Here is a 13,718-nt window from a genome sequence, read left to right on the forward strand (position 1 = left end):
TCACAGTACCACCTATTGAAAGGAATGCTGCCTTTCAATAGGTGATACTGTGGAGGATTTATTCCATCTCTCAGATGTGCACCAAACTTGAGTTTTTGATACCTTTTCCACCTACCTTGACAGTTTTGAGAGAGGAGCGGTAATATGCACCAAATAAATAAGTATACCTGTAAATGTTATGCCGCAAATTACTAGTGTAATGTATGCTAGCCATAACATGGCGGAAGGAAAAGAAAGAAGTATGATTAACCCCTTCAAGACCAAGCCTGTTTATGCCTTAATGACCAGGCAAACTTTGGCATGTGTCACTTTAACAACTCTCTAAAAGTTTTAGCCAAAGGTAGTACTTTGTTTGGGTGGTAAAAGTAGACAGATACGATTTGTGTATATTTCTAAAAAATGCCAAAATTGAGAAAAATCTTTATATTATCGTTTTTCAACTTCTGTGTAACAAATATGTACATACACACTGTACCATTTTTTTTTAGCAGATTTTCACTTGTTTACCATATTTTGGAAACCCATTTGAAACATTTTTCAAGTTTCTGAGCCATTTTGAATTACTAATTTAACATTCATTTTTAAAATGTTGACATATATTGCATTCAATCTTCTTTTATATTTAAAGAGGTTGTCCCGCGAAAGCAAGTGGGGGTATACACTTCTGTATGGCCATATTAATGCACTTTGTAATGTACATTGTGCATTAATTATGAGCCATACAGAAGTTATTCACTTACCTGCTCCGTTGCTGGCGTCCCCGTCTCCATGGTGCTGTCTAATTTCAGCGTCTAATCTCCCGATTAGATGCGCTTGCGCAGTCCGGTCTTCTTCCTTCAGAATGGGGCCGCTCATGCTGGAGAGCTGCTCCTCGTAGTTCCGCCCTGTCACGTGTGCTGATTCCAGCCAATCAGGAGGCTGGAATCGGCAATGGAACGCACAGAGCCCACGGTGCACCATGGGAGAAGACCTGCGGTCCACCGTGGGTGAAGATCCCGGCGGCCATCTTCGCAAGGTAAGTAAGAAGTCACCGGAGGGCGGGGATTCGGGTAAGTACTATCCGTTTTTTTTTTTTTAACCCCTGCATCGGGTTTGTCTCGCGCCGAACGGGGGGGCTATTGAAAAAAAAAAAAACCAGTTTCGGTGCGGGACAACCCCTTTAATGTATAATTTTAATATATATACATGGTATTGATTATATCAATTAATGTGATAAACTAATGCAAGGGGACGTTCATGCGTAGCAGAATTTGTGCAGATTTTCTACGTCAAATTCCACATTACACCACTGGTGTGGAGTTTGATACAGATTTTGGTGTGGATCTGCACTAAAATCCACTTTGTGTGAACATACTATTATAAATGTTATGTAGTTCAATATAATTGATTCAAAATGCCCCCTATACTATACAATTACCTATACTAACTAAATAGACGTTCATGTGAGGTTATTGTGTGGAAGGGGTTAATGTTTTTGTGTTTTACATACTACATTTTCCTTGTCTCTCCTTCGATTTCACACTAGCAGGAGAGACGAAGGACAGATAGGCTGACATGCTGGAAAAGTTAGTGATGACATCATCGGGACCTTAACCAATCAGGTCCCGATGACAACACCAGAACAGGCTGATAGTAGCAGCCTGTTTCAAGTGTCTTACCTGCTGTCGGCGGCTGCAATCACCGACAGAGTCCCCAGGCAGCAGCAACGTAAATTTACCGTCTGTGGTTGCAAAAGGGTTAAAATACTTAGCTAATTGCACTGAATTCTTTATGTGCACAAATTTAAAATTTTTGGTGCAAATTGCAGAGTTTTGCTAACTTTGAAATTTATGCAGTAAGAGAGTTGAATAACAGTCATTATACAATGATTAAAGGGCATCTGGGACTTTAACATTAATGTCCTCCCCATAGGATCGTCTCACGTAAGCACTGTGGCCCTTCACTGTGTAGATTGGCACGATCCAAGAGGCCGAACCTCAACCAATAGAGCTATAATACATTCTGAGATTACAGATTCAATATCAAAATCCCAGAGAGCCTTTTTAGCTTTTACACAAAACAAGAACCTCCCTTCCCCACCCCCACCTGACGGTTTTTAAAAAATTCCTAAATACTTTTTATATGGCCATAAAAACTGTATTTCAAGTTGTCTGTGTCCTTCTTGTTTATTAGTTGTATGTGATGATGTGACATCACAGCCACATGACTTTATACCACAAATGTCGTATCTGCAAGCCTCGAATGGCTGCCATGATTACATAACATAATTACACATGAATGTCATTACACATGTGGTGTAAGAACGGAGGCAACCGGCGACTGTAGGAACACTACCGCGAATGCTAATCACCAAGATCACCATGTGGCATGGAAGCACTAGGGCCCAGGGTCTAAGATTGGCACCAGCACTACATTTGTCCATAAATTCATGATAACTGCTAACGCGTTTCTGTGCTGTGATGAAAACCTTGTAAAGATTGAAAACACGTTAAAGTTATCCTGGTTACACTTTTAATCATTAGAAAATAAACTCTTGATGTGATGGACGAACGTAGTGCCATACGTCTCATGAATGTCACCACATACAGCTGGTTAACAACATAATCGAGGGGTTTCGATGCATTGCCATGACAACCTGGGGCCTTGTGAAGACACATAAGCCTGCATGAAGTATTGCAGTATATTGTACAAGGTATCGATAAGTTTTTAATAGATTTTCTAAAATATTTTCTAAAATAGTATAAAAAATATTAGAAGTACATCCCATCACTTTTCTCATTTTTTTCATATCAAACTCACCTCTTCCTGACCTCTTAACTAAAAAATATACATCATGCGGTCGTGAAGAGCCAAGTCTGCTCCATACCTGGTGGCTATCAGCTGTTTGACAGTTAACACACTGGCAGCTGCCACATTCAGAGGTAGCTCTGTTTGCGGCAGTTAACCTTTTGGATGTCGCGGTAAACGGTCAGCGGAAGGAGGATTTTTCCTGCGTCCCATTGGCACTCCCCATAGTGCGTTGGGGGGTACCCATGTGATAGTATGACAGCCCGGTGCCTACTGAAGGCCCTCATGGCTGCCAGGCGTACATGCCTATGAAGGGTTTCACAGACAAGATTAAAACTTTATATACTGTAATATTGAAATATACAAGTGACCAGATGATCGCAAGTTCAAGTCCATATAAAAGTGTTAAAAAAAGATTTAGTAAAGTTTTTTTTAACAGAAAAAAAATATTAAAAGTTTAAAAGAACCCTTTCCCATTTTTCCTATTAAAAAATCTAAACCAAACCCCTAACATATTTGGTATCGCCGTGTACATTAAAGTCTGAGCTTTTAAAATATCTCAATATTTATCCTGCACGGTGAAGGCTGTAAAAAGTACAGAATGCCAGAATTGTGGGTTTTTTTCTGTTATCCCGACTCTCAAAAAATTTCAATATATAGCAGTTTTCCAAGATGATACTTCTAAAAACTACAGCTCACGCCACACAGAAAGAGACCTCACAACCCAATTGATGAAAGGATAAAGTTACGGGTCACAGAATATGTGATAGAAAAAAAAAATTTCTTTAAGAAAAATTTTTAGTAACTTTTTAATAGTAGAAAAAATATTTGAAAACTATTTAAGCTCGGTATGGCCATAATTTTACTGACCAATAGAACAAAGTTCATATGTCATTTTTTTACTGGCACTGTGTACTCTGTAAAAACAAAACTTCCTAAAAAAAACAGCGCAATTGCAATTTTTTTTTATTTCTCCCTACTTAAAAATGTTTTCAAAGTTTTTCTCCATATAAAATGGTACTATTTGAAAATATAACTCATCCTGCGGAAAACAAACCCTCATAACAGAAAATAAAGTTATGGTTCATGGAAGGCGGGGACGAAAAATGTTAAAAAAAAAACCAATAAAAAATAATTGATACTGTAGCATTCAAAAAAGTCCAAATGTTTAACATATTGCATTATTTATATTGTACAGTGAACAAATTGAGAAAAAATGTTAGAATTGAAGTTTTTTTGTCACCTTACCACTCAAAAAAATAATTAAAAAGTGATCAAAAGTTGTTTGTAGCTCAGAATGATACCAATAAAAACTACAGCCAGCTCTTTACAAAAAAAAAATAATTTTTTTTTGATTTTTAGCTCTGCTGTAAGAATTTTTCCAGCACACTCCTCACATTAAAATCAAGCTGGAAATTCTGGAACATTACCTGCAGATCTAAAGCTCCCCCTTTCAGGATGGGGGTCCTCGCGCTCAGACCCCCTTGGATAATAACATGGAAAACTTCATCTAACATGTTTCAATTTCTAAAAGGTGAAGCTTCACTTCTATTTTCTGTTGACTGGTAGAATTTAGCAGGCTCCTTCCAGGGAGTGTTCTGTTTCTTTACATTTCCCATTGCAGGAGGGATCTGATTTCTGAGGTTTGTGCAGGTGCTACTTTGATGTGACCGCAGGGACTCATGACTGCAGTTCCCATCATCTTGAAACAGAAAACCATAAGACTGGAGTGATGTGTGCTGGACTCGTTCAGAAAAGACATTTTACTTTGCTGTTATGCCAGAGCCAGAATTTGTAAATTGGGTAATTTTAGACCCAGGTATAATTTCATCACTTGAGGAACACCCTTTACAATTTTGCTCCAACTCTACTGCTCTGTACAGAAAAGTACACCGCAAGTGAAATCAGAAAGTTCAGGCTTGACTGCAAATGACCCTCATCCCATACTCCCCAAAGTCATCCTCAGAGGGGCACATAAAAGACAATTCACCTCCTCCCCCGAATGTCACAGGTAGGTGTATGGAGTTCTCTACAGTGATGCTGCATACATATAGCAGCCCAGATCTCAGCTTCCTGAACTATTAGGAGTATAACTATATTACAGATTGGAGGAGAGAGGGGATTGAGATTAAATGGAACCTGTCAGTACCTTTGAACCCTACCAACTATGCTATGGGTCTCAAAGGTGAGAGAACAGGGGTCTAGGGAGCGGTGTCCCCCATTCCAGCGCTCTACCCCTAATAATTCAACACACACACACTATATGATTCTTTTCAGAAGGCTATGTTATGTGCTATCACATAGAGTTCTATAAGAGATGCACACGCACAGCCTTCGTAAAAGAGTCACACTGAGTGCGTGTGCTGATTTATCGGGGCACAGTGCTGGAATGGGGGACACGGCTTCCTGGACCCCAATTTCCTCATCTTTGAGCCCCATAATGCAGTTTATGGGGGTTAAAAGTCCCTTTAACACCTTAGGGACCAATCTATCTTGCACCTTAAAAGGGTCATCCAGACAGCGCCTGCTGGAATACACCAGGTTGGGGCGGAAGCGTTGCTCTGACCCCTGTGTAGTGGCCGACGCTCGTAATTGCAGGTGCAGGTCTCATTTAAATTAATGAGAGCTGCAATTGTAATTGCAAGCTGGGGTCCCATTGATTTAAATGAGAGTAGCTTTGGCCATTACACGGGGGTCGGAGTAGCGTTTCTGCACTCACCCCGGTGTTTCTGGGTGGGTGCCGATTTAATGATCAGGCTTTATTAATTTTTTTAGAATTTTTGTTTTTCACAGACCATCACTTCATGTGATAGAACGTTCATGTGAAGAGCCTCTTAGGTTATTATGGGGTTGTGTGATGTCCATGGAGTACACAAACAGCACCCAGCCCAAATATACAGTCGGAATGGGCCCTTAGAATTTGGTCTCAGTATGACGTCTGGACAAAGACGTTCGATTTAAAGGCCCAGAGTCTACTGCCATTGAGAACCAGAAGTACATCAGATAGCAGTTTTAGATTATCTTATTTTTAGGTGCTGTTAAAATTTGCCACTTTGATGCACCATACTCTAAGTCAGGGTAGTACAAACCTTTTTGGTTCAAGGGCCTCATTGTCAATTCCACCGATAGGGAGTAAGGGAGTCCCCATCTCTTTTATTTTACACTTAAGGGCTCATGTCCACGGGCAAAAGAAGAATTAAAATCCGCAGCGGATTTTAACTCTTCTCCTGCACGCGGATCCGCATCCCATAGGGATGCATTGACCACCCGCGGGTAGATAAATACCCGCGGATGGTCAATAAAAGTGATTTTAAAAAAAATGGAGCATGAAAAAATCTGGACCATACTCCATTTTCATGCGGGTCTCCCGCGGGAGACAAAAATCAGAATTTACTCACCCGCTCCGGTTCTTCCCTTCGCCGCGGCTTCATCTTCTCTCCGTCACGGCCGGATCTTTTTTCCTCGGGCCGGCGCATGCACGGGGCACATCACCGACGTTCCCTGCGCATCCGCCGGGCCGAAGAAAGAAGATCCGGCCGCAACGCAGAGAAGATGACACCGCAGCGAAGGGAAGATCCGGAGCAGGCGAGAGGTAAGTTTATTCTTATTTTTATGCCTCATGTCCGCGGGGCAGGAGGAACCCGCTACGGATTCTCCATGGAGAATCCGTAGCGGGCCTGATTTTCCCCGTGGACATGAGGCCTAAGAGAGGAGAAGACTACACATGTGTGCGGCTCTATGTAAACTCTTCTACAAATAGTAAGTGGACACCTGAGCAAAAATCAAAAGTAGTATTTATTTATATATGTTAATACTTATTGGGGCTCCTTTGGCCTTAATGACATAAGATACTCTCCGTGGCATACTTTATACTAACTACACTTCAGCTGTTATTTCCCTCAATTTATCCTGCAAACGTCTGGCAAATTCTCTCCAAGTAAATGCATTGGCCCGTCTACAATGCTGCAAGAAGCGTAGTCATTGGACAGTTGAGCAATGGAAGAATGTTCTATGGTATTATGAATCATGCTACTCCATCTTCAAATGGACTTGAGTGTGGAGGAGCCTGGGGAACACCTTTTGCCTGAGTGTGTTGTTCCAAAAAATGAAATACGGCAGAGGTTTTGTTATGGTCCTGGGATGTTTTATGTGGCATGGTCTTGGTCCCTTGGTTGTAGTGACAAGGACCATGAACACGGAGTTGTACCTGGATATCCTAGACAATAATGTGCTTCCAATAATGTGACTATACTCTGGGAATGGTCAGCCATGCTTCCAACAAGACAACGGGCCTCATCCCAAATCTAACACTGTTTTATATTGGTTTGAGGATATTTATGTTCCATGATTGGACTGGCTTGTATAGAGTCCTGATCTGAACATCTTTGGGACGAACTGGAACGTCGTTCAGGAAATATGAACGGTGTCCACTTTCTTTGAGTGAACTCACCAGATATTTGCTGGATGAATGAAGGGAAATGCAAGCTGAAGTATACCAGACTTTAGTAGAAATTATGCCACAGGGAGTATCTGATGTCATTGGGGCGAAAAGAGGCCAGCTAAGTATTAACATATGTAAGTAAATACAACTTTTAGTACACTTATTTTTGGTAGGATAGTGTTAGTTAAAAAGGTTGTCCCACCAGCTATTCTAAATCAACAGAATAGGGGATAACCAACTACTTGGACACCCACCGATCCCAAGAATGGAGTGCCATCACTTTTCTGCTCCATTTCAATGGCACTGCTGATGGAGATACACTAGCTGAAGGTGGGGGATATCTTCCTGTGATGGGAATACCATCTCTTAAGTACATAGAATTCAGCAAAGTTGGAGACTAACAGAGGTTTCACACAAAACGTCTTATTCTAACATTTTAAGGAAGTGATTAGGTGATACAGTTATAATCACCAACAATTTTAGATGGGGCTACAATTCCCTGATAACTCTGATAGAGTGTTCACACCTCTTATACTCATTTTAAGCTTCAGTTGGAATAGATAATGGAGTTCGTTGTCATAAAAGTACTTTGATTTCATTTTATTGGATATTTAAACTGAAAACATTTCAGTGTTTCAATGTAAAAACCCTGATAAAATTACCAGTCAGAAATGTACATCTTTAATCTATTTTTGACTGTTCTGGAGAGATTTCGGGTTTTCAAAATGCAGCACAGCAGGCACATAAAAGAACAAAGGCTTTGGTTATGTTCACATTTTCGGCGGCGGTTCCGTTAGCAACCTTCGACACAGGCTCAATGCTTTTTGAAGGTAAAAAATAGAAAAGCGAAATGGATGGACTTTATTATAAGTTAGTGGAGACTCTTGGACGCCACTGGTAGCTGTCAGGTAACAGATCCCTCACAACGTAGGTGTGAACTGAACCTTAGCGTGTATTATGCTTTGCGTCTAAAGTACCAGAGAATGTTATATATAGGAGAATTAAATATGTTCATGTCTGGTATCAGGCAAAGGTTTAGTAGATACTCAGAATGAAAAGGAGATAGAACATAAGTGCCCCATAAAGATAATGAATTAGCAGTGAAGAATCCACCCATGCACCAACGGTGAAGCTGAGCGTGAACGGTGGGTTCAGGTTATCTGGATTGGTCACTCACGGGAGTATGGGGGCAAGAGGAGCCATTACATACCTTTGCATAGAAAGATAGTAGAGCAGCAACAAGCCAGTACTTTTCATGGCTTAAGGTACATTGTGGACGCATGTCCTCAGATCCTGAAAGACTTCACTCACACACATGGCAATGTTGTTACCACTGTGGTCTCCTTCTATAAGCCTGTATACATATCCAGGCTTAGTGTCCACCCCCCATGATCTGGTTCCTCTAAGAAGCGGGAAACCATGCTAACCGTGTACTTTAAGGAACATTTGAAATTTTGAACAAAACTCTTAATAAAACATATTTTGTTTGCTGGCACAATAGACATACAATAAGATAGGGCAGATGAAGGTGCTATAAATCTAAATCTTGTTATTTGTGTAGTGCCAACTTATTCTGCAGTGCTTTCAGGTAATTTATTTATTTATTACCCCCCACCAAGCTGGGTACTCATTTTACTGACCTTGGAAGGATGGAAAGCTGAGTCAATCTGGAACTGGCTACCTGAACCATGTGGGGATTGAACTTGTAACCTTCAGGTCATGAGTGAGAGTTAAGGACTGCATTACTGCTGCCTTAACACTTGGCACCACACAAGGCTACAAACAGATCATAGACATGATGTAGCTCATGGTCAATACACACTACTGTATGTAAAGCGAAGCACTTTGATACATACTTGGAGGTAAATGTACAGTATATCATGCCTGGTTGTGAACTGAAAAGTTATTCTTATCTGCTATGGTTGTTTTCTCCTGCAGTATTTCATTATACCCTGTGTGCTCCCATGTAGGTAGAAAAGGTGTGTGGTGAACTACAAGAAAGTCCTTTCAAACATACTGAGAAAAAGACCATCAAAGAAGAAGTGGTGGAAATACCTCCAGTTGCAAAACTTCGCTCTCTAGGACACCTGAGAAGGTATTCTGGAAGTCATCATAAAAACTCGGGCAATGTTTCTCATGTCCTTCAAGATCTATACCTCAAAGTCTTTCTCATTGTATTGTACAGTATATCACTTCTTCTACATCATTGTTCTTGAACCCCCTTATGAATGATTCTCCTCCACCTTTGACTCTGCTGTGCATGATCTCCGAACCCTCATTTTCTTCCATCTGCAAATGCTTTTGCCAGTGCATGTAGAATGAGATAAATACACTTTTTTAATTTGATTAACTTTTTCCTTTGTTTTTCCTGCTCTTTGCCTGATACACTGCTTCCCTTCTCTCGGGTGGTGCTCTTTATTCCACCTTGAACTCTCCAGCTCTCTGCCTCTGAAATCTTCGAAGAATGACAAGCCACCCAGTTTGAAAAGGATCTCTCGGTAAGATATTCCCCATGGGATGGCTGCTTGCTTTCCATCTTTCCATCTCCCTTTGGCCCTTCTGGTTGCTCCTCTAGGAATGTTTATGCTCCTCAGCCTCCTGCTGGACAATAACATTATGTTTGGCTGCTGCTTGTCTCCATGTAGGGCCCGGCTGATCCAGCTGTGCAGCATTAATATGTAAAATGCATTCATCTCTAGTAGACAGGTACATATTTTCCTCTAGAGCTGACTGAGAATTCGTTTTCGGCAATGGGATGAAGAGTTTCATGTTACAGTAATGTAAATGTACACAGCAGATCTTACAGTGGTCCATTCTGTATGAATGTGTCTGCCGGTGTGTCAACATGAAGATAATTAGTGACATTTATATGCCCTAGATCAGCAGTCTATTCATCTTGGCGAAGGACACGTTGTTCTTTGAACTTCCCCAGTAACGCATTGCTGGTCCCACCCTGTTATCATATAAGGCTATGGTTCATGCAGCTCCAAACTGTGAAGACAGGCTGGAAGTTGTAGTCTCACCACAGCTGGACCGTTGTAGGTTGGCAAGCACTGCTCTGTAGGTACTCTACTTCCAAAACAAGACTTCAATGAGGGAAACTTTAGATATTAAGAGAAACCTGTCACCACCTGTGAGCACCATAAAACAAGTTATGGTGCTCATAAAAGCAGGTTCCGAGAAGTTGGGATGTAGTTTTTATACTCGCCCGGCTCCCCGTTTCCGCGCTGTTAGCCATGGAAGTTTACGCGCACTGATTCCACTCTGTAGACTGTGTGTACACACAAACTGTTCTCGATGGGAGTGCATGCTCAGCCTGCGCAGATGGGTCCACTGTGTCCCAACTTCTATGGGTGACAGCACGGGATAGGGGAGCCGGTTGCTATAGGGGACCCATTTGTTACTGGTATTTCTTTTCCAACTAGCTCAGCAAGCGGCTTCTCTGCAGGAATGTTGTGTGGGCCCTTATGGAGCACCCAATCAGTGTAGTCCCAGAGAGGACTAGACGTTTATTTAGAGCACTATGATATTACAGGATATAGACCTTAAATACAATGGGATGTTGATAGCAGGACCTTCCAACTGCTGGACTTGGAATCAGGAAGGAACTTTTCTCTGAAGAGTGTTGATCTGGGGATTAGTCTGACTGCTGTTATGGACTTGGGAAGGATTTTTTTTCCTCCAAAATGGGGTAAATTGGCTTCTACCTCATTGTTTTTTTTTCCTTCCTCTGGATCAACATGGGGGTTAGAAACAGGCTGAACTGGATTGACAATTGTCTTTTTTTTAGCTTAGCATACTATGTTACTATGTATGTTACTATGTTGGGGCCTACCCTATGAGCACCATAATTTAGCTTATCGTGCTCATAGGTGATGACAGGTTTCTTTTAAAGGGAACCTGTAACCTGCCTAAAGCACCAAAAATTTAACTTTAGGGCAGGTAACAGGGAGACAGGTGCTGTATTTTTCATACGCACCCACTTCTTTGTTCCTGCAATGCCCAGAGTGAATGCATGGGACTCTGAAAATACTGTTTCCCCCCAAAATAAGACAGTGTCTTATATTAATCTTTGCTCCCAAAGATGCGCTAGGTCTTATTTTCAGGGGATGTCTTATTTTTTCATGAAGAAGAATTCACTATTAACGTTGAACTAAAAAAATGAACATTTATTATATACTGCGCAGTAGTTGTCATCACAAACCAGCATAACCAGACAAACTGTGAATCGTATCAAGAATTTCTTGTTACTACCATTATTTCCATGTACACACTGTCTGGGGACTGTAATGATCACCCCCTAAAGAATCAAAGTGACACACTGGTTGCTTGAGTCACACAGGGCCACAGAAAGTAAGGGCTGTAAAGTACCTGGCTCCCACACACTGTCTGGAGACTGTGATGATCTCCCACAGCAGTTCCTGGACCACTTGTATTGCAGCTTCTGGCCACCAGGGGGAGCTCAGCACAGCAGACTCACACAGCAGGGACAGAGTTAGGTCTTACTTTCAGGGGAGGTATTTTAATTAGCATTTCAGCATAACCTCTACTAGATCTTATTTTCGGGGAAACACGGTAGTCCGATTTTTGGCCTGGTGCACCAACTTCACAGGCCGGCACTGTGGGAACCAGGAAGGGAGCAAGTATGAAAAATACAGCACTCGGCTCTGTTTTACCTTGCCCAACAGCACCATAGCATACTTTATGGTGTTTTAGGCAGGTGACAGGTTCCCTTCAAGTAAAATCATAGCCACATGGGAATGTACAGTAGTGTAGCTATAGGGTTCATGGAAAGCGGCCATATACTTACTAATAAAGGGCCATATACTGATAGACTGCTGCAAGAGGGCAGGTATATAAACCATGTAACCCCCATGGTTTATATGCCTGCCCTTTTGCATCGGTTTATAACTAAGGCCTCTTGTCCACGGCAGTGATTTCGACGGCTGTAAACCGCTGGCGAATCACGCCGGTTGACGCTTTCCATAGCATTGCTATGGAAAGCTCCGGCACCTGCCCATGACCGGAGAATTATTGCGATTCTCCGCTCGCAGCGGGCAATTCGCAGCATGCTGCAAAATGCCCTGATTCTCCGCGGTCAGCCTATCTATTAGATAGGGCTGACCGGCAGAGATTCGGCGGCGGCTCCTGCTCCCGGGCAGCCGGCCTAAGTATATGGTATGGATTTAACAAATCAGTAATGTTTTTTGTTTTGTTTTTGTTTTATTTACTTTAGAACATTTCCTGCAAGTAGTTTCATTTCTTAAGCAAAACTTTAATTTAGGGTTCTGGGGTTACAATTAATTTAGATGTCTGGTCTGGATACTGAATTAATTTTGGAGTCCTAATATGCAGTCTAAATTAATTCTGGGGCTGATCTATGGCTTGAATTCAAGGGTCCAGTCTGGGAACTGAATTTCTAGAATTTGTAGAATGGGTTTTGAATTACGTTTCCAGTGTGGTGTGGGGTCTGGATTAAGTTTATGGTCTGGCCTGGTTTGTAGATTAAGTTTATGGTCTGGCCTAGGTTCTGGATTAAAGTTTTTTTTGTTTCTGAAAGCTAACTTTTTAAATTAAATCCATATAATTTAAAATAAATAGTACTTATCCTGGAGATCCAGCGCTGTAGCCCCACAATTCTACTGCTTTCTGTTGACAGCGGAAATCAGGTGACCGCTGCCTGCCAATCAAAGGCTGTATCATCAGCATTCTGAATTCCTGGCATTATGGTATCCAAGATGTGAGCGCCGATGCCAGTAGAATGGGCGGAGATGCTGTGGCCTCTGACTGGCAGGCAGTGGTCACCTGACATCCACTGTCAACAAAGACTGGAAGAATCTTGGGCTGCAACAGAAAGGTACTGTTTGTTTTACTGTTTTCACTCATATGGATATAATTTTAAGAGTTAGTTTTTAACTGTACAACCCATTAAATTTAGGGTCTGGTCTGGGGTCTGAACTCAGGCTGGGATGTGGTTTGGGGCCTAGAGCAATTTGAAGTTCTGAATTAATTTTGTGGACTAGAATATTGCATAATTCCTAGCACATTAGCAGAATTGCAGATACATTGTAATCACCTGCTAGTTTTGGCATGTGTTGCTAGTCAACAGCGCAAACTTACATTGTTACATCAGACATAAGATCCTCATTAGGAAGTCTAAAAGGCGTCTCTAATAAGCGGTTGAAATGGAAAGTTTTGGTGTCCATCAGAGAAATGAAATAACTAAATTGCCTTACTACAAATGTTCCTACTCTGTGTGTATGTTCAGATGGAGACATTGTGGTCCCACTGGGGACAAGAAGTGTACAGAGCTGTGGAATATGCTAGGGCTAAACTAGCAGCAGGAATTAAATAATAAGTGGGAAGGCAGAGTTTCTGTGGGGGTCCCCCGCTGCGTAGTGAGGTGCACAGACCATAAACATTTTTTTATGTAACGGCTTGAATTTTTGCCGACTCAGAGCTGGAAGCTTTCCAGTTCTACACTTAATGG

The 13,718-nt window shown here is 41.6% G+C and overlaps 1 protein-coding gene across 2 annotated transcripts in view; it reads left to right on the top strand.

Moving 5' to 3' along the window:
• Positions 1–13,718, top strand: part of LOC136623923 (glypican-5-like) — a 256,681-nt gene that overhangs the window by 67,909 nt on the left and 175,054 nt on the right. The window contains exons 4-5 of one of the 2 annotated variants that reach the window (XM_066598219.1): positions 9,199–9,323; positions 9,667–9,726. In XM_066598219.1, coding sequence (XP_066454316.1) covers positions 9,199–9,323; positions 9,667–9,726 — 185 coding nt within the window. The remainder of the gene's footprint in view (positions 1–9,198; positions 9,324–9,666; positions 9,727–13,718) is intronic. The other variant, XM_066598220.1, reaches the window with a different exon arrangement.

This window comes from Eleutherodactylus coqui, chromosome 1 (assembly GCF_035609145.1).
Source record: "Eleutherodactylus coqui strain aEleCoq1 chromosome 1, aEleCoq1.hap1, whole genome shotgun sequence".
NCBI lineage: Eukaryota > Metazoa > Chordata > Amphibia > Anura > Eleutherodactylidae > Eleutherodactylus > Eleutherodactylus coqui.